The sequence below is a fragment of the Strongyloides ratti genome (assembly GCF_001040885.1).
Source record: "Strongyloides ratti genome assembly S_ratti_ED321, chromosome : 2".
Lineage (NCBI taxonomy): Eukaryota > Metazoa > Nematoda > Chromadorea > Rhabditida > Strongyloididae > Strongyloides > Strongyloides ratti.
Genome location: NC_037308.1, coordinates 11,773,968 through 11,800,927, shown reverse-complemented (window position 1 = coordinate 11,800,927; position 26,960 = coordinate 11,773,968). Strand labels below are relative to the sequence as shown.

Here is a 26,960-nt window from a genome sequence, read left to right as displayed (position 1 = left end):
TTTCCACGGGTTTTATTTTAAAAAAATTGAAATATTTCTTTATGGACTCAACTTTATCTACCCCAGAGGGAATAAATACTTCAGAAGACAAAAAAAAGGTTAATAAGAGAAGAAATTATAGGAGATTCAGAAGCAGAAAAAATAACCAGAATGCTCAAGAAAAGGATGGGGTAACTACTAATTCATCAAATTTAAATTTGCCTGTAAACGACACTAATTCTATAAATAATATCGCTAACGAACCTAATGAGGCAGAAAGTAATAATCTAATTAAAAAAATTAAGGGACGAAATGTAAAAAAAAGAAAAAGAATACCAAAGAAAAAAAATGTTTTAAATGAAGATAAACAAGATGTAAAGGAAGAAGATCAATTAAATGATAAAAAAATAGAACCTCCTGCTAAGAGAAATGATGAAGAAACAAAATCTAATTTAGAAAATACTACAAAAAACATCAAATTTAGGAGCAATAATAGGCCAATAAATTATGGAAGAAATATAAATGGAATTAGAATTCCAAGAAAAAAGAAAAGTGATAGTAAAGAAAAAAATAATGTGAATATGATTTCTGGAAACAACGGAAGAACTATGAATTCTTCAACAAAAGAAAATCAAAGAGAGTTTAATGAAACTGAAGTTTCATTAGAAATTGTTAAAAACGTTATGGTTAGTTTAGCAAACAACTATTGATGTAATCGATTTTAGAATATCAACAATATTTTTCTCCGTGTAACGAAAAATGTTATACCCGATTTAAATTGGAAACAAACATGTCCAATATGTTGTGAGAAATTAGAATTTTTTGGAATGTTACCATGTAATCACTGTATATGCATGTTGTGTTTACTAAAACAATCAATTCTGGTAGGTGAATCGTTATGTTTCTTATGTAGAAGTCCGTTCAAATCATTGATATTCTTTAAAGTCGAAGACAAACTTCCGTCTTTATATCCTCCAATCAATATCAATGATTGCAGAAGAAGATATCTATCAAAAAATAATCTTAACTTTCAACGACGTAATGATATTATTTTTGGTTGTTCATTAACTGTACTAGCATTTGACACAATCCTACAACATTATTGTTGGGTTTGTCACATCAACAATTTTCCATGTATATTTAAAACTTTTCATGAACTAGAAAAACATTATGTCATTCAACATAAACGATCTTTTTGTAGTATTTGTGTTGAATATGAGCAAAAGCTTTCGATTGAAAGGGTTCCGTTTACTTCCAAAGAATTAAATTTTCATTTACGTGGCAAATTGACACCTTATGACAATTTAGTTACTAATGATCACGCCAAATGCACTTTCTGCCCTTTAAAAACTTTTTACAATTCAGAAAATCTATTTCGACATTACCGACTTCAACATCAAACATGCGAGTTATGTTTTAGAGAAAATAATCAATTTTTAGTTTTTGATATATTTGAAGATTTGTTAAAACATTATGAAGATAAACATTTTCCCTGCCCAATAAAAAATTGTAAAATAAATGGAATATGTTTTTCAAGTGAAATTGAACTTCAGTTACACATGTCTGAAGTTCATTCTACAACGAAAAAAAGACAATCTGTACCTTTAAACGTAACTTCTGAAAACGGTAAACACAGAAGGACAACAAAAAATTACCAACAAAGTAGCAACGACAATACAACTTTAAATGGTTATCATGCATTTGTGGAATCAAATGGTTTTCAAATGGATCAACGTGCATTTCCTTCACTATTTTCAAATCCTGTTGGACCTTCTACTAGTTTTAACAGCAATTGTCCATCTTTTGCTTCTATTGTAGCTAAAGAACCACCAAGAGTAGAGGAACCTTCTGTGCCAGTTGCGGAAGTTGAAAAAGTTGTAACTTCTATTACAGTTAACGATTCTAGTAATTTAAAAAAAGGTGATTCTTCATTTACTAATAGAAGCAATAACGATAGGGAGGATGTTAGCAATATACTATTAGACAATGAAAGTAATACAAATGTTATTTTACCAGATGGTAGTGGTGATTTGATAGCGAGTAAAGAACAATTAAATGAAAATGATGTTACTATTAGTATGAATAAAGAGAATTATAATGGAGATGGAGAAAGTAATTTATTAAATAACAATGATTGTAATTATGTTGCCAAACCAAATCTTTTTTGGAAAATGATAAATTTTATACTTTTTCCCTTTACTGCTTTTCAAAGAGCAATTGCTAACCTACTAGATATTATGAAAGATTTCTTTGTTAATGGGATTTAAAAAGATATATTTATGGCTTTATTCAATTTTTACTACGGCCACTTTTTTAGATACAAATATATAAATAAATTTTTGCTTTTCTTTTAATGTGTTAATTTTTGGAGAAAGGAAATTTTTATACAAAATTTTTAAATATCAAAATAATTAGTGTAATAATAAGAAATATCATTAGTAAAAGTATAGAATAATTTTTCATAAGTTAATTAGAACAAGAAAAAAGTGAATAGATGAAGTTTATCCTAAAAAAAATTATTAACATTCTTGAAAATAAAGTTAATTTAAGTTGAATACTAAGAACCTAAGGGAAAAATTTTCTTAAACGACAAAATCAAATTCCACAAAACAATCTTAACTCTTACATTTTTTTAAAAAAGTATAAAAGTTTAGAAATTAAATTCAAAATACATGTAAAGAAAAAAAAAATTTAAAGTAAAGATAAATACAATCACTTAAATGGTACATGACAGAAAAATGATATAATGATTTCGTATAAGAAAAAGTTAAAACTTTTGAAATTACAAAGCAAAAAACTTTTTTGTATACAAAAGTTTTAAAACTATAAATAACCATTACTAGAAAAAAACAAAGTCTGGTTTTTGAACTTTTAATAACATGTTTGCAAATAATGATAATAAAATTATAATTTAAATTCATTATTACATATAATTTAAGAATCAAATTTCAAAAAGATTTTCCAATAATAAAACAATAAGTTTATTTTTTTAATAAAAAATTATTGACCATAAACTGTAGTTTAATAAATTATTTTTATCACACTCTTTGCGCTTTATATTATTAGTTATAGATCTCTTTTAGAGTTATTGACGTATTAAATTGATAAAAATAGAAATAAAATAATTTAAAAAGTTTTAAAAATCTAATAAAATATATAGTAAATGGAGCATTTGATAGTTGATAAAAAGTAAACAAAAGTTTATTACTTAAATAACCAAAAATAAATTAAAAAAATTTTGAAATAAAGTTAAGATAATTGATAGTAGATTTTTTAATAAAATTTATAAAATGATTATTGTAGTTTTAAAAAATTTTATACATATGTTTAATATTTAAATTTTCAAAAAAAATTTCTAATACATACTTGACTCTAAAATAAAAACATTGTTAATTATATTAAAAATTCGCTCTATTTCAAAGGTTTATGACTCCAGTAGCATATTCAAATTTACAAAAAAATTGGTTTTTTTATTACAATTTTTAATGTATAGTTGGTAATCTAGAAAATTTTCAGCCAATTTTTATATCTCTGAAAATAAAAATATTATAGCTATGAAAATAAATATTCTAGACCTACTTTTGAATAGAAATCGATTGAAACAAATCCCATCTTCATAGAATAAGTATTTGCTGAGATACTGAAAAGTTAGGTACAATGAATATTTTAGAAAAATTTCCGCCTTTGTTTATATCTCGCTTCAAAATTAAGATAAATGCAATTAGATTTCTGCAATCGTTTTCTAATGAATTTTTTTATGGGGTCTACCTTCAAAATATTTTTATACCTTTAACCACTATTGAGATATAAAAAAATAATTACAATGGATTACGCGCGAAAAAGTACCAAGCATTATATTTCAAGAACGGTTGCAAATTTAAAAAACTTTTCAACGTAAGGTATACCTTAATTTATAAAAGTAGCACAGCGCATCAAGTTTCATGGTTCTGTGACTTCATCAACTTGAGTTATCGGTAAATTCTCAAAACTTTTTTTTAAACATACTTCTTATCATAACTTCATTTTTTGAAGTCCTATAAAGATGCGAATAAGCTTAATGAATTTCTCGTAAAAAATTGATCTAGAAAAAGTGTTTGTTTTTAAAATTTACATTATTATCATAGAAATTGAGATTTAAAAAAAATATTCCACAATTTCGCCCCTCATCTTTGAATCCTTATAACTCCTGAAGTTTCAATTTTCGAATATTGTTGATTATATTCAAAATTCATCCCATTTCAATAGCTATCGAATGAATATAGTAGCATATTGAATTTCCAAAAAAAGTTGTCTTTCTTTGTCAACATTTTTAGAGGTAAAGTCGGAAATCTAGAATATTTTCAGCCAATTTTTATATCTCTGAAAAAAATAAAGTTATAGCTATGAAATTAACTTAACTAGACCAATTTTTGAATTGAAATCGAATGAAACTAGTCATATCTTCATAGGGTAAGTATTTGCTGAGATACTGAAAAGTCGGGAACAATGAATATTTTAGAAAAATTTCCGCCTTTCGTCATATCTCGCTTCACAATGAAAATAAATGAAATCAGATTTCTGCAATCGCCTTCTAATGCGTTTTCATATGGGGTCTACCTTCAAAATTTTTTTATATCATTAACCACTTTCGAGATAAAAAAAAATGGTGACAATGGATTGCGCGCGAAAAAGTACCAGGCACAGTATTTCAAGAACTGTTGAAAATTTTAAAATATTTTCAACGTAAGGTATACCTTAATTTATAAAAGTAGCACAGCGCATCAAGTTTCATGGTTCTGTGACTTCATCAACTTGAGTTATCGGTAAATTCTCAAAACTTTTTTTTAAACATACTTCTTATCATAACTTCATTTTTTGAAGTCCTATGAAGTTGTAAATATGCTTAATGAATTTCTTGTAAAAAATTGATCTAGATAAAAGTATTTAATTTTAAAATTTGCAGTATTTTCATAAAATCGAGATTTAATAAAAATATTCCACAATTTCGCCCTTCAACTTTGACTCCTTATAACTCCTGAAGTTTCAATTTTCAAATACTGTTGATTATATTCAAAATTCATCCTGTTTCAAGGGCTATCAAATGACTGCAGTGGCATATTCAAATTCCAAAAAAAGTTTTTTTTTTCTTAATTTTTATTAAAAAAGATACATTATTTTATTTTAAGAAAGTATAACTTTATAATCTGGATTCAAATATACATTTTATATACAATTTTTAAATGATATGATATGTTTTCACGCTATCATTTTAAAAATTTAAGTTAATAAATATATTTAAAGAATTAATTTTGTAATTATTTTAAAAGTTTTCTATTAAAAAGAAAGTTATATAATTTATTTTTTGCTAAAAATATTATATTATTTTTATATAGTAGAATAATTTTACAATAAATTAAAAGTTAGTATTGATGACATATTCTATAACCACATTTTGTCATACAACATGAAGGTTGTCTTGTATTTATTCTTCCCATACAATCAGAATCTGTTTTACATGCATCAGGATGAGCAAAAAAACAATTTAAAGAGATGTTAGCTTCCATTGGACATTCTGGATTTTCCATAATACCAGCTGAACCACAAGTTGCCTGACAACTAGCTAATGTTTGAAAATTATTTTTATTTCCACCACATCCACTATATTGGAAATTACGACATTTTCCTGTTACAGAATCATAATAGTAACGAACTGTTGGTGCATTACATCCACCAACTGACAATGGTAAATTACATATAGAGAAAGATTTAATGTTAACAGGATCTCTACAAAGGCGAACAGCTGTATTTGTGGTAGGATTTGGTTCTAAACAACATTTTTGTATTCCTGGACAATTTTGATCTAACCAACATCCAGTCGTAGCATCTTGAATAATAGATACTCCTATTGGTGTTGGACAATTTCCTGGTTTAGAATTAATATAAGAAACAGGAATAGCTTTAATAACATTTTGACAACAAACAGTATTATCAGTATTATAACATATTTGACCACTTTTTGGACATCTATTTGAATCAGCTTTACATTGAACTAAAGTATTTGAATTTCTACAATCATGGATCTCTTCATGTATATTTTCTTTTGATGTAAAAATTTCATTTTCATTTGAAAAATTATCCTCCACAAATATTGGAACACTTAATGTTGTTGTTTTTTTCCTTTTAATATTTCTAATTGTTTTAAAATTATTAAAGTAGTTCTTACAAGATGGATGAAGTTGTGCTTGATTTATTTTTTTTAATTTTTCACAAAATTCTTTTTTTATATTAACACCAATATTTGTTCTTCCTAAATTTATATTTATAAAATAAAAAAGAAGTAAAAAAATATTAAAAGTAAAATTAGTAGCCATAAATATAATTACTTTAGATAAATAATGATACTTACCACTTTCAATAATTATATATAATATAACTTAAAGTTTTCACTCCTACTTCAAATTTCTCCCTTTTAATCCAGTTGAAGATATTTAATAACTTTATTTTTCAAAGTATCAACATTTAATTTATTTTAATCAGTTAGGTTAATACATAAATATACCTAGTAATATATTTATCTAGATTTAATTCACATATATATTTGCAACTGGACCTCTGTCTCCGGGTACCAAACTTGAGTTGTTTAAAGTTTCTCATATATTTAAGGTGGTAAATTATTCACTTATTTTGAAAAGATTACTCCTTGTAATTGAGAGATTATTTTGATTTATATTTGATATATTATCAAACAGTCACTTAGTAAAAATATATAATTATTATATTAAGAAAGACTAGTTTTTAAAAATAAATCAAAAGTTTAGTCTTGATTTTCTTAAGCGTGTACTAGAAGTAATTTTATTTATGTTGAATTAATTATTTTTATATATTTCCATAAGAATTAAAAGAGTAAATTATGTAAAGAATAATTTACAATATTTTATATTATTAATATTTATTTTACCTATTTTTGACATAGTATAACATATATTAATAATAATTATCATAATGTATAAATAATGTATTAAGAAAATTGTTTTTCTTTAATTCTTCTTTTTAATTCATTCCACAATAATCTTCTTTCTTTTTGTGCTTTGGCTAAGAAACCTCTATTTTCTAGTGCCCTTCTAGAAAGATATGGTATAACATCATTAACAGGTCCAAATGGTAAATATTTATAAACAGAATATCCTGCTTGTCCAAGACTAAATGATACTTGATCACACATTCCATATAACTGGGCAAAACAAATTACTTTCTCACCTGGAGCAATATTATTATCTTTCATTTTTTCTAAAATATATCTAACTGAATCTTCATTATGTGTAGCAACCATAACTGATACACTACCAGGACCACGAATTTGTCTTTCTCCTATAATTCTATCTATAACATTATGATACATTTTATTTGTTGCATCAGCAGTTGGATTAATAGGATCTTCATATCCAATTGACAAAGCTCTTTCTCTTTCTTGTTCCATGTATGCTCCACGAACAACTTTAGCACCAAAATGAAAGTTTTCTCTTTTTGCTAATTCCATATCAATATTTATATAATTTAAAGCATTTTTTAAATAACATTGATAAGTATTAAATATAAGTCCTTTTTCTTTATTATGTTTTCTCATTAATTCTACGGCAAGGCGACTAATAGCTGGTTGAAAATATGTTTGTTCAGCATCAATCATTAAACGTATTCCTTTACTTCCAGCATATTCAGCTATAGTATTTAATCTTGTTATCATATTATCTAATTCAATCTCTTCAGATTTTGTCAAATTTGCCATCAAAGGTTTTATTTCTCCTGTTTTTGTATCAATGATTTTAAAAACATCACATGCTCTTTTCTCATGATTTAAAAGATCTCCAAATTCTAAAAAGTCAATATAACCATTTTTATCAACATCAACAGCTTTAAACCATTCCAATAATTCTTGTTCATTAATATTAACATTTTTTTCTTTTAACTTTTTAATAATTTTTTCTTTTGAAATTTTACCAGATAAAACATCTTCTTTTTCTTTACCTAATAATCTTTTAAAAAATTTATTTGTTTGTTCAATAACTTCAGATAATTTTAATAATAATTGTGGTCTTCCTAATGCTGTAATTTTAAGAACAGTAAGACCCTGTTGTTCATCAGTATTAGATAATGCTACAGCATCAATACATTTTATAAATATATCCATATTTTTATCACATTGTAATTCTGATTCATAGAAATATGTTCTAGCACCAGAGACACCTTTTCTTCTATCAGCAAAACGTTTATGAACACTATATTTTTCATGAATAGCATCTACCTTTTCTTTATCTTCTTCATTAACAATTGGAATAGAGTGTTGAATTGCAGAATCAGAAGCACCCTCAAGTGCCTTCTGTTCAGCCTCCTTTTCTGATATGTCTGCTTCAACTGAATAATCAAGAATACTTTTAACACCAAATTTTTGTAATTTTCTCATACATTCAACTGATTGTGGTATATCTTCACCAGCAACAAATTGTCCATAAAAAGTTTTTTTTAATATCCATTCAAATAATCTTTGACCTAAAACATTTTTCATAAGGCGTAAAATTTTTTGATTATTTTCAACTATTATACTAAATGAACAAACTTTAAAAACAATTAATGCTCTTAATACTTCACCAAAACTTTTACTCTATAATAAATAAATAATTATAATTAAAAAAATTTTTAAATATATAATTTTAATAATAATACCTTATATGCTTCTTTAGTATTTTCAAATGATTTATCTAATTTATTATAAATTTTTTCAATTTCATTATTTTTTTGTTCTGGGGTTAAATTATTAGTTGAAAAATATTTAACATTACATAAACTTGCTACATTTTTTGACTTCAGAATTGAATTATTTTGACTATGAAGAATGTACCTTCGACTTGGAGTAAAGATTAAATATCTTAAACTCATATTCTAAAATTTTAAAAATACATTAAAATTAAAAAAAAAGTATATATATAATTCATACATTTTTAATATTAAAAATACATAAATGTATGTATTTCTTTTTTATGCTAAAAAAAAAATAATATTGCTGTTATAGATGAAACGTAAAGATATAAAACAATTTTAGATAAAAATAATTAATCATACAGTTTATTCAAAATTTATAAAAAAAAAATATAAAGGCCTTTTAATATTATAAATTATTTTTATTTTAATTATACTAATTTTAAATATTTATAAAATATCCTTCATTTATATATATATATATAATATATATTTGTTAAAAATTTACAAAAAAAAGAAGAATCAACCAAAATTTAACTCAAAGTAATTTTGTTACAATCTTCAAATATATTATATATATATATATCATACAAATAAAATATATTCTTTTCCCCCATAATTCAGAATATTTAAAAATGTTTAAATAAATTTTTATAAATATATACACATCTCGGGAAAAATTTAACTAAATAAACTTTTATTACTTTTATTTAAAATTATCTTAACATTAAGGTATATTTTAAAAAAATATATAACATTCATATATATATAAAATTGTGTTCAATATAATATTGGTATCTTGAAATTTTATAAATTTAATGTCTTAGTACATTACAATATGTATATCCAAAGTTCTGTAGTATACTTAGACATGTGTTTAATATATATATTTTTAGCTGTTGATTACGTCAACAAAATAAAGAGAGTGAAAAAGAGTTAAAAATTAAAGTATTTTTGCCATGCGAGAGAGAGAAAAAAAATTTTTGCATTAAATATACATTAATTATAACATTCATCTTCTTGCATCTATGTATGTGATGTTAAATTTTTAATTTAACTCACGTGCAAACCAGAATGTTGTGAACAAGAAATTTTTTTTTAAAATATATTTATAAATTTTTATTTAAAAAAATTAACATTTTGAAAGTACAAACTTTGGTATCCAACAGTTAATGTATCAGGTAATAAATATCTTCCATAAACTTCTAATACTTTATTTTTATTTGATAAAAAATAATATTCATCAAATATTTTAGAAATTGGAGGTTTTCTTGATGAAGCAATATGTGGTACAGAAATAACATGTATATCATTGATAATAAAATTTTTTTCATAATTTTTATGTCCTAAAATCCATACTTCTTCATAAGGTAATTTAAAATTTCCTTTAGAAAATGGAACAACTGGTTCAAAATTAACAGTAACCTTTAACCATTTCCATTTTGATAAAATTTTAAATTTCCAATATTTATCTATTATGTTTTCAACATTTGCTTGAAGTTTTTTATTATTTGTTATCCAAAAAAAAATAATTCCATCATCTTTTAATAATTTTGATAATGGAAGATTTTTTAAATCATCTAATGAATCATCTTTATAAATAGTATAATCTTTTCTTCTTCTAATAGATTTATTTCTCCATGGTGGGTCAATTACAATTCTATCAAATTTTTCATTTAATGAGTATAATACTGGTAAGGTATTATTAATAATATATCGAGAACGTTTAGGAATTATATAACTGTATATAGAAGAATGTATTAATATTGTTTTCGTTGTGTCATTTTCATAAATAATATTTGATTTCATATTATCTATACATTCATCGTTATTTATTTTTATTGTCGTCAACTCAATATTTATATCAGATTGATATTTTGTATCAAATGAATAAGAAACATTAACAGCATTTAATAAAGTTTTTCTTGCTGTTTCATTATTTCCATCTTTGATCATTTCATTGCATTTTAATTTTTTTTTTATTTCATCTAGATAACTTTCACATTTTTGTAGCTCTTTGATCAAATCTTCATTAAGACTCCTTTTTACTTTCTTTCTACGTCTGCCATGTGGGTTTGATACTCTTGCATTATACTCTGAATCCATCTCAAATATATTTGTTATTTTCCAAAAATCTTTATTAACCTGTTGATAGGAAGAAATGTACTTTTCTTCATCAACATAAATCCACCCATTTCCTTGTAATGTAATTAACAAATTGTCAGAAAACATATCAATGATCACGTTTAAAAGGACATTTAAAAAATTTTTTTTCTTAAAAATAATATTTAACCATGAAATATTTTTAAATAATATTTTTTAGAGGAAAAAAGAACAAATATTTAATGAAATTTATTTAAAATGGATTTTTCTTGAGGCACATCAAATAGTTAACATAAATAATTTTAAAAAAATTAAGTGATGCTTCTCACCAACAAAATAAACAAATTTTCCAGTTAGAATTGTTTATATGAATTAAATAGTATCTTTTGAGTATAATTTATATATCCAGATATAAATATAAACAAACTAATAATTTGATATTAATTCTAACTTTTGAGAATGGATATATCAAGTCCAGTTCCTTTGACAATTTTAACATGTACAAGTTGTATGTTTTTTATTGAACTTCTAAGCAAGTATGTTTGTTTATATATATAAAAAAATATAAAAGATGTTTATTTATATTTTATAAATTTATTTTTTATATTAAAATTTAATATATTTAAGGAAAAAAGAAAATTGTATGGTATTTTTAACATTTTGTACATTTGCTTTTATTGCTATTCATGGATTAATATTTACTTCAAAATTTTTTACTGTTAAAAGAAATATTCCTTTAAGGTAAATTTTTTTTTTTATTAATTAATTGAAATTTAATAATGATTAAAATTTATAAACCAATAATAAAAAGAAGTTATAATTATATAGTATCTTAAAAATAGATGAAATATCATTAAATGAATATGATAGTAAATCATTTTATTTATTATTAATAAACAAGTTTAAAAACTTTTCTTGATAACCTATTTTAATACAATATATATATAATAATAAATAATATACATTTTTATTATTCATTTCAGAGTGTACTTTAAAATTGCATTTATATTTTTTATTGTTAATCTATCAAATAATCAATCATTGCAGTATAATATTTCTGTGCCAATATGTATAATTTTTCGAAGTGCTTCTCTCCTAGTAAATATGGCAATGGGATATTTATTTTTAAATAAAAAATATACATTAAAAAAATTAATTTCTGTAGTTATTGTAACATTAGGAATATATAGTTTTATTGTAGTATCAGATCATAGTGTACCTAAAAAAGAAACAACAATTTCAGGGTTTGCTATTGGAATAACTTTATTATCTGTTGCTTTAATATTATCATCTTATTTGGGGATATTACAAGAAAATATGTATAAAGAATACGGTAAATATCCTCAAGAAGCATCATTTTATACATATTTAATATCATTACCTTATTTTTTAATATTTTCAAATGAAATTTGTTTAGCTGTTGTAGAGTTTGAAGTAACAAATATAATAATGATTGTATTGATATGTCTATTTCAGTATGTTTTAATAATAATTTATTATCACTTATCTCTCATTAATTTTAGATTGTTCTGTATCAATAACGTTTATATTTTAACAACAGAGCTTTCTTCACTTGGTGTTACTATGGTGTTAACATTGAGAAAATTTATATCAGTCATAATTTCTGTATTTTATTTTGGCCACGTATTTACAAGTATTCATATTTTATCATTATTCTTCGTGGGAATTGGAACCTATTTATTTTATAATGATTCTCAAAATGTTGATGTTAACAAAAAAAGAAAATATGAATAATAGTTATGATATAATTTTTTTTTATTTTGTTTTTTTATATATAATATTTACATATATTTTTTTTATATAACGTTATTATTTTATATATTTATTTGTTTAAAATGTAACTTGGTTATTTAAATATTTTTTTCTATTTTTAGAACCTTTCTATAATGTCTGAAGGGAGTAAAAAAATAGCTCTTATTACCGGTATAACTGGTCAAGATGGTTCTTATTTGGCTGAACTACTTATAGCCAAAGGATATTCTGTACATGGTATTATACGCAGATCTTCTACATTTAATACTCATCGGATTGCACATTTATATGCTGATCCAAATATACATAAAGGATCATCAACATTTCAACTTCATTATGGTGATATGACTGATTCATCATGTCTTATTAAATTGATATCAAAAATTCAACCAACTGAAATTTATCATCTTGCTGCACAAAGTCATGTTAAAGTTAGTTTTGATTTACCTGAATATACAGCAGAAGTAGATGCAGTAGGTACATTAAGACTTCTAGATGCTATTGTAGCATGTAATCTTCAACATAAGGTTAAATTTTATCAGGCTTCTACCTCAGAACTTTATGGAAAAGTTCAAGAAATTCCACAAAAAGAAACAACACCATTTTATCCTAGAAGTCCTTATGCAGTAGCAAAATTATATGCATTTTGGATAATTAAAAATTATCGTGAAGCATATGGAATTTTTGCTTGTAATGGAATATTATTTAATCATGAATCACCAAGAAGAGGTAATAATTTTGTAACAAGAAAAATTACAAGAGCTGTAGCTAAAATTAATATAGGTGTTCAAGAAACATTATCTCTTGGTAATTTGGATGCTAAACGTGATTGGGGCCATGCAAAAGAGTATGTAGAGGCAATGTGGAGAATCCTCCAACATGATGTAGCAGATGATTTTGTTATATCTACAGGAAAAACTGAAAGTGTAAGAGAATTTTGTAATTTAGCTTTTGCTGAAATTGGTATGAAATTAATATGGCAAGGTGAAGGAGTAAATGAAGTTGGTATTGAAGAAAAAACAGGAAAAGTCCGTGTTCGTGTTGATCCAAATTACTATCGTCCAACAGAAGTTGATCTTTTAATTGGAGATCCTACAAAAGCTAAAGAGGTATTGGGATGGGAAGCCAAAATTACATTAAAAGAATTGGTCAAAGAAATGGTAGCAAGTGATGTTGAATTGATGAAAGCAAATCCTAACGCTTAATTCTATTTGCTCTATCAAATAAATATATAATTTAAAATTTACTTATTTAAGGACTTTATGTTAATTTTAGCTTAATTAACTTCTTTTTGCTTTTTTTCTAATTTAATTATAATGTTTAAAAATAACTTTTTCTTTTTACTGCTAAGGCTGTTTTTAGTATTTTTTTATGCAATATTTATTTATTATTTTTTTAATTTAATTATATTATACTACTCCAGAAGTAATAAAAATTGTTAATCCAATATAATATAAATTTTTATGCAATATTTTTAAATCAGTATTTCTACTATTATTTTTTTACGAAATAAACTAATCATTAAATATTAATAAGTATATACTCAATATTTCTTAATTAATAGAACTCTATGTTTTTTATTTTTTTCAAAATTATTTGTTTAAAATTTAAAGCAAAATTAAACTTTCTTTGTATTATTTAATTATCATCAAAAAAAATTTTGTTTTCATTATTAACCTTATTATCATCAACTGATAGTTACATCATATAAAGTACATAACAATATAATATGTTGAGGATGCTTAGAAGAATCTTTACTTATGAAATGTTTTATGATTATTAAAATTTGAATAAAAATACCACACTAATTTTTATAAAACATCTATATACCATTATTTTTAATTTACTACAAAGGTCTTTCTCGAAAAGTAAATCCTGACTGGAAATTTTTGGTGTGCATATTTCTAAATCATCAAATTTTAATACTAACAGCTTGGTTATTTTTTTTACAAATAAAAACTCGTCTGTTAAATAAAATGGTTGCTGAAAATAATGTAGAGCCTATGGATACAAATGAAAATCGCTCTCCAACAAAAAAAACTCAAGAAAAAGAGAATAGTGAAACGGTAAGTTTTTAGATTCAGCATTTTGTCTTGTATAGAGTGTGAGTATTAAAAAGTTATAAAAAAATATTATTTTAGGATGAAGATTTGGAATTGAAAAAAACATTAGATGATTTATCCCAAGCTCTTATTGTAAGTTTTTTTTATTATTAATATTATTTATTGGTTATTTTTTAGGATGGAACCGGGAATTTTGGTGAAAATCTTAAAAAAGTTGGTGATTTAATGAGAGATTCAACGACATCTATAACAGCTGTTCCTAAACCATTGAAATATCTACAAGCTCATTATGGAGCATTTAAGGAAGTTTACGAGAAGCTTCCGCCAGGAAACGACAAGAAATTGTTAGCAGATGTTATTTCTGTTATAGCCATGGTTGCTGGAGAAGGAATAGATGTTGTAACATATAGATTACTTGGATTAGGAAATCAAGTTGGTGAATGGGGAAATGAGTATGTAAAGCATTTAACACTTGATGTTGTTACTGCATGGAAAGAAATTGGCGATACACCAGAAGATGAGGCTAGAGCAAAAGTACTAATGGATCTTGTTAGTAATGTTGTTGAATATTACATTACACATAACTCTGAGGTTGAAGCTTGTGATCTTCTTATGGAAATTGATAGGTTTGACGTTCTTATTAAGTTAGCTAAGGCTGGTGAATGTCAAAAACTATGTAATTATTTACTTGCTTGCGTTGATTATGCTCCTGATCCAGATAATATTGCTCTTATCCGTGCAGCCATGCAAATTTATGAACAATTCAAACATGAATATGAAAGTTTCAGGTGTGCTGTTATGTTAAATGACGTAGATTTAATTAAACAGAAAATTGTTAATTGTAAAGATCTAAATGTTAAAAAACAAATGGCTTTACTTCTTGGAAGGCATCAAATGTTCCTTGATTTTGAGGATGTTGAAGACGGAGACGTTCTTGCCGAAATGAACTCTAACACCCAAATTCATGACTTTTTTATTTCTTTAGCTCGTGAGTTAGACATTATGGACCCAAAAACACCAGATAATGTTTACAAAGTACATTTGGAGCCTAGAAGTGGTTATAATTCATTAACTGCCGATAACACTACAAGACTTGCTTTAACAGCTTCTTTTGTAAATGGATTTGTTAATGCTGGGTTTGGAGTTGATAAAATACTTACAAGTGCAGAAGAAGGGAATAAATTTATTTTTAAAAATAAAGAATATGGTTTGTTTTCTGCTGCAGCTTCACATGGATTATTGTGGAGATGGGATGTTGATAATGGATTTTCTAGCTGTGATCGTTTATTGTATACTGAAAATGAATTTGTCAAAGGTGGAGGTCTGCTTGCTCTAGCTATTATTTGTTCAGGAGTACAAGATTCTTGTGATCCAGCATGTGCTCTTCTTTTAGAACAATTAAATGCAGCAAGTTCTGCTGTCAGGCTTGGTGCTACATATGGTCTTGGACTTGCTTATGCTAATTCTAAAAGAGAAACAGTTGTTCAAAATCAGGAAGGTGGTGTTATTTTTGAATTAACTAAAGCTTTATTTGATACTTCACCTGCTAGTAATACTGAAATAAAATGTGTCGCAGCTTTGTCACTTGGACTTATTTGTGTTTCATCAGGAGATGCAAAAATTGCTGGAGATTTACTTCAATTTTTACTAGAAAAAACGGAAGAAGAATTATACGATTTTAACTATAAACTTGTTTCTTTAGGATTGTCACTTATATTCTTGGGAACACAAGACAAATCTGAAGTGTTTGTTGAAAGTTGCCGTCAATTACCTGGACATTTCGGAGAGATGACATCTGTTTTGGTTGATTGTTTAGCTTATGCTGGAACCGGAAATGTTTTAAAAATTCAACAATTATTACAAATTTGTTCAAAGCACCCAGAAAATGATAAGAAAGATGATTTACCACAAAAAAAATCGAAAAAAGATAAGAAAGATGAAAGTGGAAAAACTGGTCCAAAATATGAATACGCTTTTCTTCAATCAGTTGCTTGTTTTGGTATTGGACTTATTGCTATGGGCGAAGAAGTTGGAAGTGAGATGTGTCTTCGAATGTTTGGACATCTTTTGAAGTACGGTGATAGTGCTGTTCGTAGAGCAGTACCAATTGGACTTGCAGTTCTTTCTATTTCAAATCCACAAATACCAATTATGGAAGTTTTATCCAAATTTTCTCACGATTCAGACTATGATGTTGCTCATAATTCTATTTTTGCTTTGGGACTTATTTCAGCTGGTACCAATAACGCAAGGATTGTTTCTATTCTTAGACAGTTAGCAAGTTACTACCACAAAAGTGAAACTGCTTTGTCTTTAGTTCGTTTATCTCAAGGATTGGTTCATTTAGGAAAAGGAACAATTACTCTTAATCCTTTCCATTCTGAAAGACATCTTCTTTGTCCAACTGCTTTAGCAGGTATTATCTCAACATGCTTCTCATTTTTAGATTCGAGAAATATTGCAATGAACAACCGTCAACATTATCTTATTTACAACTTAATTACTGCAATGAACCCAAGATACATGATTACTTTAATTGAGGATGATTCTGGTGATAAGAAACTTAAACAAATAAATGTTCCTGTGCGCGTTGGGCAAGCTGTTGATGTTGTTGGACAAGCTGGTAAACAAAGAGGTATTACAGGATTCCAGACACATACAACTCCCGTCTTACTTGCTTATGGAGAAAAAGCAGAATTAGGAACCGATGAATATATTCCAGTATGCAGTCAACTCGAAGGCTTGGTAATTTTAAAGAAAAATCCAGATTATACTAAACCAGAAGTGAAAGAAACAGATAAAGCAAATAAAAATAAAAATTAAAGTTGATTATCTAAAACAATATTATGTATTTTTAATTTATAACTCTAAAAATATGTCATGTAATTTGCAGACGGTTAATATAAATTATTTCTAATACATTTATAATTTATCTTTTATTGTTTTTTGAAGAAAATGAAATAAAAATTTCATATAAAATGAGTTATCTGCAATTGTACTATGATGTAAATGATTTTATTTCCAACAATTTTAATGCTTATTTGTTTTGGGTTAATTAAATTTTCCAATTATCTTTAAAAATGTATATTTAAATGTTCTTTTTATTAGTTTTTTTTAAATGATTTTTGTTAATTTTATTAATTATGTCATTTTTATATTTATAATTGTATTGGAAGATGATGGTGTCATGTTTAAAAATAATTATATACATACATTAACATGAAAATTAATACATATTAAGGACAAATACTTTTTTTTAACTTCTAACGCTATAATAAATTATTAACAATGATTTGTTTTCATAAATTTTTTATATAACTGAGTTTTTAATGCAATAATTAGACAAATAATTTTTCACAAAAAGAAAATATCAATGTTATTATTTTACTTAAAGAGTCAAATAAATTTAATGTCTGATCAAATAATAAATCAACATAATTTGATTGATATAATATATATATAAAAAGTCTTTTATATATAGTATAAGTACTATAACATTCAAGGTTAATCTTAATTTTTATTTTTGTTTAAAGCATTTTACTATATGTGGTAAAATATTTGTCTATTTATATACTACAACTTACACATGTTTTTAAACTTTTAAAGATTTTATCATTAACTGTGGAAAAAGTACTTTATTTACTATTTTAAAACAAAAATTACCTTGAAAGTATGACTAATGTTAAGCTACTTAAAATTTGTTTTGGTATACAATTATGTATTAGATATTGTAATAATACTTAATTAAAATTAAAAAGTTGACTAATTATGTAAAACATTATGTTGAAATTTTTGGTATATATTTTAAGAAATAGCAACTAAACATTTTAAAATATAAAAATTTATTTTTACTTAAAACAATATAAGTAAATATTTTTTGGATAACACTAAAATTTGATTAAGAATATAAATATTAAAAAAATAAATTTGCATAAACAAATTTTATGAATTAAAAAGTATTTTATTTTTACAAAATATGATATCAAACTATATTATCTTTAAAATAAGAAATTAAAGATATATTTTATATATATTTTAATAGACGATAGATTTGAAAGTATATTACTATTAAACATTAAAAATGTATACTATATTTAATGATTATAGAAACTTTATATAATGATTAATTTAAAAAATTTAACTAAAATACATATTAAAAATACTAGATATATTACTTGTTTTATAAAGATATTTAACAAAAAAGAAAGTAATATAAAGTTTTACAATTTATATTAAAATATAAAATTTGATTAATTTATATGTTTAAAAATTTTGAAAAATTCTAGATGTTTTTGCCGCTTCTATAATAATTAATTGTTTAGTTAAATATTTTAATTTATTTTGTCTGATATGTATACTTTTTTAACTTGAATATTTATAATAAAAGAGAAAGGATATCAAGTTTTATAAAAAAATAAATTTTACGTTACTACGTCTTATAGTAAATTTAACATGTTAAAATATGTTGAATCCTATAGGATATGTAAAAGAATTAAAGTAGTCATTAATAATTATCTTTATAGACCTTGAAAAAAGTTTTTAATTAAAGAAAAAGTGATCCAGCGAATGTAGATAAAATCCTGTTTAGTAAGGTCGTTTTATTACTATAAAAGTAACTCCAACATCTTATTCTACATCAAAATTAAAAATGTTTGACGCTAAATTAGCTGTTGGTATTGCTGCTGCATGTTCTACTGTTGCCATATTGGCCACAATCACAACTATTCCATCTCTTTACAATGAAATCAATGAACTTCGTGATTTCGTTTCTGATGGTGTACAAATTTTCCGTGCTGAAACTGACTCAGCCTGGACTGAATTAATGGATATTCAAATCACTGTTACCCCACCATCTAAACCAAGAGAAAACCCATTCAACAGCATCTTCCGTCAAAAACGTCAAGACTTCAAAGGACTCCCAGCTTGGTGTCAATGCGAACCAACCAAACCAACTTGCCCACCAGGACCTCCAGGACCACCAGGACCAGCTGGAGAAGATGGTGCCCCAGGAGCCCCAGGACCAAATGGTGAAGACAACACTTCAACTTATGCTCCAATCATATGCCCAGAACCAAGCAGAGACTGTATTAAATGTCCACAAGGACCACCAGGACCAGCCGGTCCAGATGGAGAAGCTGGACCAGCCGGACCAGATGGACAACCAGGAGCACCAGGAGCCCCAGGAAATGATGGACAACCAGGAGCCCCAGGACCACAAGGTGATGCCGGTTTACCAGGTGCCCCAGGAGTTGACGGACAACCAGGAGCTCCAGGAGCTAATGGTACAAGAGGCAAAGGAAAACCAGGTCCACAAGGTCCAGCTGGAGCTCCAGGAGCCCCAGGTAACAATGGAGCTGATGGTGCACCAGGAGCCCCAGGACAAGATGGACCAGCAGGACCACAAGGACCAGCCGGAAACCCAGGAGCACCAGGAGTTGATGGACAACCAGGAGCTCCAGGAGGTCCAGGAATCCCAGGATCTGATGCTGCCTATTGCCCATGTCCACCAAGAAGTGCTGTCTTCTTGTCTAGACATTAAAACATTTTATTTTGATCTGATTAAACAAAACTTTAATCTGGTTAATTCAAATAAAAACTTGATCATTCATACTTCTTTTTTTTTCTAAAATACTAAAATAACAAAAATAATCTTAAGATTGTTTTTTAACTGAATAATCTCTATGTAAAAAAATCTACATAGATAAAATAATTTGTCTTTATAAAAAAGATTAAAAATTAAACTTATTTTCAAAACAATTCATTAAAGTTAGATTTATTAACAACTTATTATTATTCAAATTTTATTACAATTTTTATTTAACTTTTCATAACTTATTTAGATTAGATGAATTAATTTTTTTATAAAAGAATTATTTGTTTCCAAAAAATCCCATGACAGATGTTAAAGTATTAACTATTTGATGAAGAACTTCATCTTTTACATCATAGACAGATTTCTTATTATCTAAACTTTGATCAAAACCTTTTATTAAAGCAACAATCTTTTTGATAAGATCATTGATTTGAGGAGTAAGAATATTTTCAGATTTTGATTCAATTTTATCAACACTTTCGTTTAACATATCAGTTGTTACACGAATTTGTTGAAGAAGTACTTCCTCTGGAGACATTTTTAATTCAGCAGCTTTCTCTTCTACAAGTTTCTTAATATTTGCTAATTTTGTTGATATTCCAGCACAAGAATCAAGTGCCCATTGTTTTTCCTTATGTAAAACATTAAGAAGTATGAAATTATCTTTTATCTTGGACATCAAATTGTATAAATTATTAAGAATTGGTTCAACAACATCAGAATTTCCTTTTGAATAGAGATTAGAAGCAATAAAAGTTGTCAAAACCTTGATACGATCAATTATTGTTGAATTTTCATCAACAGCATCTTTGGGTATTGTGTTTTGAACCAAATTTTCAACATATGATGTTGTTACATCCAAAGCATAATTAATTTGAGAAGCTGCCATACTTTTAGGCATAGAAGCTATTGATAATGTCTTTTCAATTGAGGAAGCAATCTTCTCAGCAGTAGAATTTTTAACATCAATAACAGATGTAGCTGTTTTGACAGCCATATCTTTTGTTGCTTTAGCTGTATCTAAAGCATAGTTTGCTCCTGTGAAACCAGCAAGAAGACTTAATTGTATTCCTGCTACCAAAGCTGTCATACCATAAGCTGTAGTCAAATTAGCAACATCCATTGTTTTTCCATAAACAGATTTGATACTTGAAGCACCTTTATTGTAGTTATCTACAGCTTTAGCAGCAGTTGGAATTACATAATCAGATGTTGCTTTTAAAAGACCATTTTCAATGATATTACAAGTATTTTCAACTAATGGTGCACTAGTTTTGGCAGTTTTGTAACCATTATTTAACTAAAATATCATTTTATGAAAAAATAATTTAAAAACAAACTTTTTTTCCTACAGATGAATCAACGACATTTGTTATTAAATCATTTAACATATTATTTAAGTCCTCTTGGACTGTTTCGCTAGGTTTCTCTTGATGAATTGTAGACATCTATAATAATAAAATCTTTTAATTAAATAGAAAATATATATTAAATAACTATTATCGATAAAAAAAAAAGAAAGATAAACGTTTATCATTTATAATGTAAAAATTATAATGCTTTTAGTGATTTTCTTTAATAGGTATGTTTAGTTACTTTTTGTCTTTTTGATTAATTGATGACAAAATGAACGTAGTTTTCTTTGTCCTTGCTATTTGTAATAATTTAATTTTGTTCTTTTTATTTAACTTTTTATGTATGATCATAATATATATTTCTTCTTTTTTTTTTAATTCTTTTACAAAATTAACAATAATTTTTATTTATTAAATAATAAAGAAAATATGATATCATATCAAATACTTTATATCTTTGAAAATACACATGTTTAATTCCGTATCATTATTATATAAAAAAGATTTTTGATAATAAAATTTGTGATAGTATAAAGGGTTTATAAGTAATTTTGTCATGATAAAACAATATATTAATTCATTTGATATTATTTGGTAATAATTTCAATAAAAATATGAGAAATATTTTTCTTACATCAATATTTATTTCTTTTATTATTTCTACTTCAGGATTATCTTGTGATTCATCATCATATAATGTTAGTTTTTATAATAATTATATACTGTTTGTATGAAAGATTATAGGAAGTTAAATCATGTTATAGCTCATTTTTAAAATTTTATAATTTTACTATTGGTAGTAATAATACATTACCAAATTATGAATATTTTGCTATAAGAAGAGGTGAATTTGAGGTTGGAAAAACTACAGATCACATGAGAAAAGTATGTAGTATTCAAAATACTTTAACATCTTGTCTTGGTTCAGCTATCTCATGCATTAATAGTAATGATATGGCTAAAATTTTTTATTTTTCTGATGAAGATAATTTAATGTATACTTCAGATTATTTTGTTGCCAATTATGAATGTACTACTGCTTTTAATATAACTATTGGACAATTTAATTGTATATCAACAATTGGTTCTATTGGTGAATCTGCACTAAGTGATTGTGTTGATAAATTAATGTCAAATATAAAAAAAGAAGGAACATGTAAAGCTCAGATAGACTATACAGCATGCCTTACAAATGTTTATCAGTCATATTGTGGCACAGATGTTGGTAATTATATTTGTAATATACAAAGAATTAGCCTAACATATGAATTGCCACAATGTACAAATCAATTACCTAAATGTTAAGATATTTAGTTTTTTATTTAAAATAATAAATAAATATCTTAGTATTTATTATTTTCTTAATTTTACATAAATGGAAAAAAAATATTTTAACATCATTATTCAAATAGATTGTCAAAAAAAAATCGCTTTTTTCTACTAAATTATATGTACCTTATGGTTAAATTTTTTTTTTAAATTTACCATTTTATATGTTTTACAAAGAATTGAATTTAGTAAATTTTGACAGTTTAACTAAAATATCATTTTATGAAAAAACTTTCTATGCCATATTAGAAAAATATAAATGACTTTAACAATTAGCAAAAATATACAAAATAATTCTTTCATTATTAAAATATGATTTAAAAAATTTAAGGGAAAGTTTTATTTGTATAATTGAAAAATAAATTTTGAATATTCATAATTTAGTCAATAAATCATATTACTGATTAATAATTTCTATTTACAATTAAAAATTTAGATATAATTTAGATAAATACAAAAATTTGAAACATCTGATATCTATCAAATTGCTGATTCATTATCATTACGTACTGGATATATTGTAAAAGTCTCCTGTTTTACACTTTTTTCTTGAATTGGAATTGTCGTGTCTTGAACACTATTTTTTGTCAAACACCATGGTTTGACAAATATAGATAATGCTATTGGAAGAAATACTAATCCATGTAATAAACCGAATATTATAGCTAGAAAAACGGTTTTAAAAAAAGTTTGAACCATATATGCTGGTGTATCAGCCAATGTTACTACTGCTAAGATTGTTGAAACAGCACCTTGAAGTAAAGGTAATCCTAATGCTGTTACTGTTTCAATCATCTTTTGTGATGAACCAACTTTTCTCGACCTAACATATCCATATGTAAGATGAGCAGAATAATCTACAGAAAAACCAATAGACATAATAATTGTTATCATAGATATAACATCTAAATTAACTCCCCATAATGTCATAAATCCTATAACTCCAACATCAACTGATGCAATTGAAAATGCCACAAAAATTGAACAAACTGGTTCAGGAATCAAAGAAACTGCGATTAATATCATACAGATAAGGGCAATTACTATATTTTGAACTGTATTTGGAATAACTAAAGCAAATTGATCAGTAAATAACCATAATGGCATAAATGTTGTAACATTATACTGTGAATATTTAGATGCTATTTTTCTCATTGATGCAGTTGCCTTAGTTTGTTCAGTTGTCGTTGAAATATCTTTCATACCAACTAAAAATCTAAATGAATCAATTGTCATACCATCCTTAGAATCTGCCACCCAACGAATATCTTCAGAAAAACGACTTGTTGGATGACTTAAGAAATGATTCATTGTATATATATAATAAAGATCATCATTGTACTCTTTCTTGTCTATTTCACTATTTAAAAAATATTCAACTTCATCCATCCATAGTTGAATTGAAACATTTCCTGCACCATACCTAGAATTTGCAAATTCTCTAGCAATTTTTCTAATTTCATCTCTATTTCTTTTAATACGTAAATCAGGAGGATTTACTATAGCAATTTGAACAATTTGTCCATATTTTAAAAAATTATTTTCATATGTTTTATAATGAGGAACAGCATAAGAATCTTTAACAAGTAAATTAACTGGTTCTAATCCTTCTTTAATATCAAGACAACCATAAATACTAATATAAATGTATCCTATATATAAAATTAATGCAAATATACGGACATAAGTATTAGTCAAAATTGGTCCAAAATATTTATGGAAAAATACAGTAAAACAAGATTGACATGAAAATTCACTTCTTGGGGTAATATTAGCTATATTTGGTGATCCCATAAAAAATAATTTTTGAACAAGTGTTGCATCATCAAGATCTGATTTTTCTTTAATTTCACGTATTGGTCCAAAAAATAAACAATGTTTTCCATTTCTTTCAAGATCTAAGAATAAACTTAAAACTGCTATATAAATTGTAATTCCATAAATAAATGTAAAAATTAATGCAACAGCAGTATAAACACAAAAAATATAGACAGCAGGCATTGTTGTAATTGCTCCAATAAAGAAAGACAAAGCATTAGTTGATGAAGTAATAAACATAGAAACACCTGCTTCAGATAATGTTTCTGATATCCTATTAGAAGAAGAAGCCATTCTACTTGTTCTTCGTACACCTGATAAAATTAAAAATGTATTGTCAACTCCAACAGCCAATACCAAAAATGGCATTACTCCCACAATATCATTATAAAACAATCCTAGACCACTTAACATTCCCACAGAAGTAATGATTCCCATTGCAGCACTCAAAACACCCATTAAGACGGGTATAGGTTTTGACAATGTCCAATCAACTGACCATCCATATTTACTAAATGATAAAGATGAAAATACAGCAAACACAACTAATAATCCTAATGCAAAAGCAAATTTAGGCATTAAACTTTTTCCATTCCTTTTTATTTCATCTGTCAATGTTTGTGAATGAAATACGGAAAGTTTCAATTTATTAGTTGGTTTAAATTTTAACATCTCTTCTTGAAATTTTAATTCCCATAATCCTGACAAGAAAGAAGTATTTTCAGGATAAAATTTTAAATGATACAAAAGTAACCAAGATTTTGCAGAGTAAAGATAATCTTTACCATCCTGTCCTTTAAATAATTTTACCCCACCAAGTGTAGAACCAATATATCCTGTATTATCACCTATTTGAAGTGTTGGAAAAGAAATATTAAAACCATGCTGGAAAAGATATGAAATTAATTGAACATGAGGTGTTCCTGGACATCCTTGATCACGAAATTTAATACATAAATCATGGTAACCATATATCTTTCCTTCATATTCAATTGAAATTTCATTTTCAATCTTTTTCTGATACATAGCCACTAACGTTGGAAATTCACCATCTAAAATATTTTCACCATTAACTGTTGTTAAAGTTATCTATAATAAAATAAAATTTTAAAAGTAAAATTAAAGAAAAGAAATAAATAAATTTATAAATACCTGTATTTCTCTTGTTGTTGTAACTGCTCTCGAAGGTATATAATTATCATTTTTCAATGGAAATAATCTATGAAATATTTCTCGTTCATTTTTTGAAATAGCATTAGTTGGTGTGTATAAATGAACAGCCTCTGAAGCAATTTCCATATGCAGAAAACCAACTGCACAAAAAAGAGTGAAAAAAATTGGTAATATAATAAATGGTCTTGGATATTTACTAACAAATTTTCCATAATCACGAAACCAATTCGCCAGTGGCTTCTCAAGACAATCAAATTTAACCATACTTTTAGAAATAAAAAGTGATTACAAAATAATTGGTTAATCTTTTCGTAAAAATATGGATAGATGACTTCAACTCATCATTTTACAAAGATTTTATATAAACATTTTAAAAAAGTAAAATGATGATTAATGATAGTTTTTAAACTTTAACTATGGTTTATTTTTTTGATTGTTGTTAAACATACCAATTATTCATTGTTTATAATAATCAAATAATTTTTTTATATATTATTTTTTAATTAAATTATTAATTTGATAGTTTAATATAAGATAAAAAAAAGTATTATAAATATTTTCAAAAAAAAAAGATGTATAACTTTGAGAAAACTTTATTTAAAATTATCATTTCATCAAATACAGTAATGTTATCTTAAATAAAGAAAAAAAAAATCATAGTTTATGTAAGAATAAAATTTATTTTGATATTTAAAATTATGAATTGTTAAATAATAATACAAGTTTAATTCTTTAAAAATGTACTTTTACAATTTTATTTTTTAACTAAAATCCATGTGGAAAGATAAATTTTTTTAAAGAACACAGATTAAAATAAAACATTATATATCATTTGGTTCACTAATTAATTTTATTAGATATTAAAAAGTATAACAATTTATCATTTAAAAGTTTTAATATTTGTCAAAATTTTGAACAGATTATAATAAAGTTTTATAAACATAATAAAAAAAATTAATGTGTGAATATTTTTATCAAAAAATCTTTTTTTTTCAACAATTTTAAAGTAATGAAACAATTAAAATTTTAAATTTTTTAATAAAT

General features: G+C 25.3%; 10 protein-coding genes across 10 annotated transcripts; 5 read left to right on the top strand and 5 right to left on the bottom strand.

Annotated features, from left to right (window-relative positions):
* Positions 1 to 41: 41 nt before the first annotated feature.
* On the top strand, positions 42 to 2,246 carry SRAE_2000378100 (Zinc finger protein 598; the record flags this gene model as incomplete). The annotated part of the gene is made up of 2 exons (XM_024655014.1): positions 42 to 665; positions 705 to 2,246. 2 exons carry the CDS (start codon positions 42 to 44, stop codon positions 2,244 to 2,246), a joined length of 2,166 nt encoding a protein of 721 aa, XP_024508329.1.
* A 3,132-nt stretch (positions 2,247 to 5,378) lies between these two features.
* SRAE_2000378000 (Proteinase inhibitor I2, Kunitz metazoa domain and Whey acidic protein-type 4-disulphide core domain-containing protein) lies at positions 5,379 to 6,329 on the bottom strand (the record flags this gene model as incomplete). Its single annotated transcript, XM_024655013.1, has 1 exon — positions 5,379 to 6,329. One exon carries the CDS (start codon positions 6,327 to 6,329, stop codon positions 5,379 to 5,381), a length of 951 nt encoding a protein of 316 aa, XP_024508328.1.
* Positions 6,330 to 6,976: 647 nt separating this feature from the next.
* Positions 6,977 to 8,889, bottom strand: SRAE_2000377900 (Proline dehydrogenase 1, mitochondrial; the record flags this gene model as incomplete). Its single annotated transcript, XM_024655012.1, has 2 exons — positions 6,977 to 8,614; positions 8,677 to 8,889. The coding sequence occupies 2 exons, from the start codon at positions 8,887 to 8,889 to the stop codon at positions 6,977 to 6,979; spliced, it is 1,851 nt and encodes a 616-aa protein (XP_024508327.1).
* Positions 8,890 to 9,828: 939 nt separating this feature from the next.
* Positions 9,829 to 10,941, bottom strand: SRAE_2000377800 (Methyltransferase-like protein 4; the record flags this gene model as incomplete). Its single annotated transcript, XM_024655011.1, has 1 exon — positions 9,829 to 10,941. One exon carries the CDS (start codon positions 10,939 to 10,941, stop codon positions 9,829 to 9,831), a length of 1,113 nt encoding a protein of 370 aa, XP_024508326.1.
* A 330-nt stretch (positions 10,942 to 11,271) lies between these two features.
* SRAE_2000377700 (GDP-mannose 4,6 dehydratase) lies at positions 11,272 to 13,790 on the top strand (the record flags this gene model as incomplete). Its single annotated transcript, XM_024655010.1, has 6 exons — positions 11,272 to 11,348; positions 11,440 to 11,553; positions 11,796 to 12,287; positions 12,336 to 12,456; positions 12,708 to 13,314; positions 13,369 to 13,790. 6 exons carry the CDS (start codon positions 11,272 to 11,274, stop codon positions 13,788 to 13,790), a joined length of 1,833 nt encoding a protein of 610 aa, XP_024508325.1.
* Positions 13,791 to 14,561: 771 nt separating this feature from the next.
* On the top strand, positions 14,562 to 17,471 carry SRAE_2000377600 (26S proteasome non-ATPase regulatory subunit 2; the record flags this gene model as incomplete). Its single annotated transcript, XM_024655009.1, has 3 exons — positions 14,562 to 14,651; positions 14,727 to 14,780; positions 14,826 to 17,471. 3 exons carry the CDS (start codon positions 14,562 to 14,564, stop codon positions 17,469 to 17,471), a joined length of 2,790 nt encoding a protein of 929 aa, XP_024508324.1.
* Positions 17,472 to 19,296: 1,825 nt separating this feature from the next.
* On the top strand, positions 19,297 to 20,187 carry SRAE_2000377500 (Nematode cuticle collagen, N-terminal domain and Collagen triple helix repeat-containing protein; the record flags this gene model as incomplete). Its single annotated transcript, XM_024655008.1, has 1 exon — positions 19,297 to 20,187. The coding sequence occupies one exon, from the start codon at positions 19,297 to 19,299 to the stop codon at positions 20,185 to 20,187; it is 891 nt and encodes a 296-aa protein (XP_024508323.1).
* A 331-nt stretch (positions 20,188 to 20,518) lies between these two features.
* SRAE_2000377400 (Hypothetical protein) lies at positions 20,519 to 21,689 on the bottom strand (the record flags this gene model as incomplete). Its single annotated transcript, XM_024655007.1, has 2 exons — positions 20,519 to 21,541; positions 21,582 to 21,689. The coding sequence occupies 2 exons, from the start codon at positions 21,687 to 21,689 to the stop codon at positions 20,519 to 20,521; spliced, it is 1,131 nt and encodes a 376-aa protein (XP_024508322.1).
* A 521-nt stretch (positions 21,690 to 22,210) lies between these two features.
* Positions 22,211 to 22,901, top strand: SRAE_2000377300 (Hypothetical protein; the record flags this gene model as incomplete). Its single annotated transcript, XM_024655005.1, has 2 exons — positions 22,211 to 22,294; positions 22,341 to 22,901. The coding sequence occupies 2 exons, from the start codon at positions 22,211 to 22,213 to the stop codon at positions 22,899 to 22,901; spliced, it is 645 nt and encodes a 214-aa protein (XP_024508321.1).
* A 504-nt stretch (positions 22,902 to 23,405) lies between these two features.
* Positions 23,406 to 26,180, bottom strand: SRAE_2000377200 (Sterol-sensing domain and Patched family-containing protein; the record flags this gene model as incomplete). Its single annotated transcript, XM_024655004.1, has 2 exons — positions 23,406 to 25,832; positions 25,896 to 26,180. The coding sequence occupies 2 exons, from the start codon at positions 26,178 to 26,180 to the stop codon at positions 23,406 to 23,408; spliced, it is 2,712 nt and encodes a 903-aa protein (XP_024508320.1).
* Between the last annotated feature and the right edge of the window lie 780 nt (positions 26,181 to 26,960).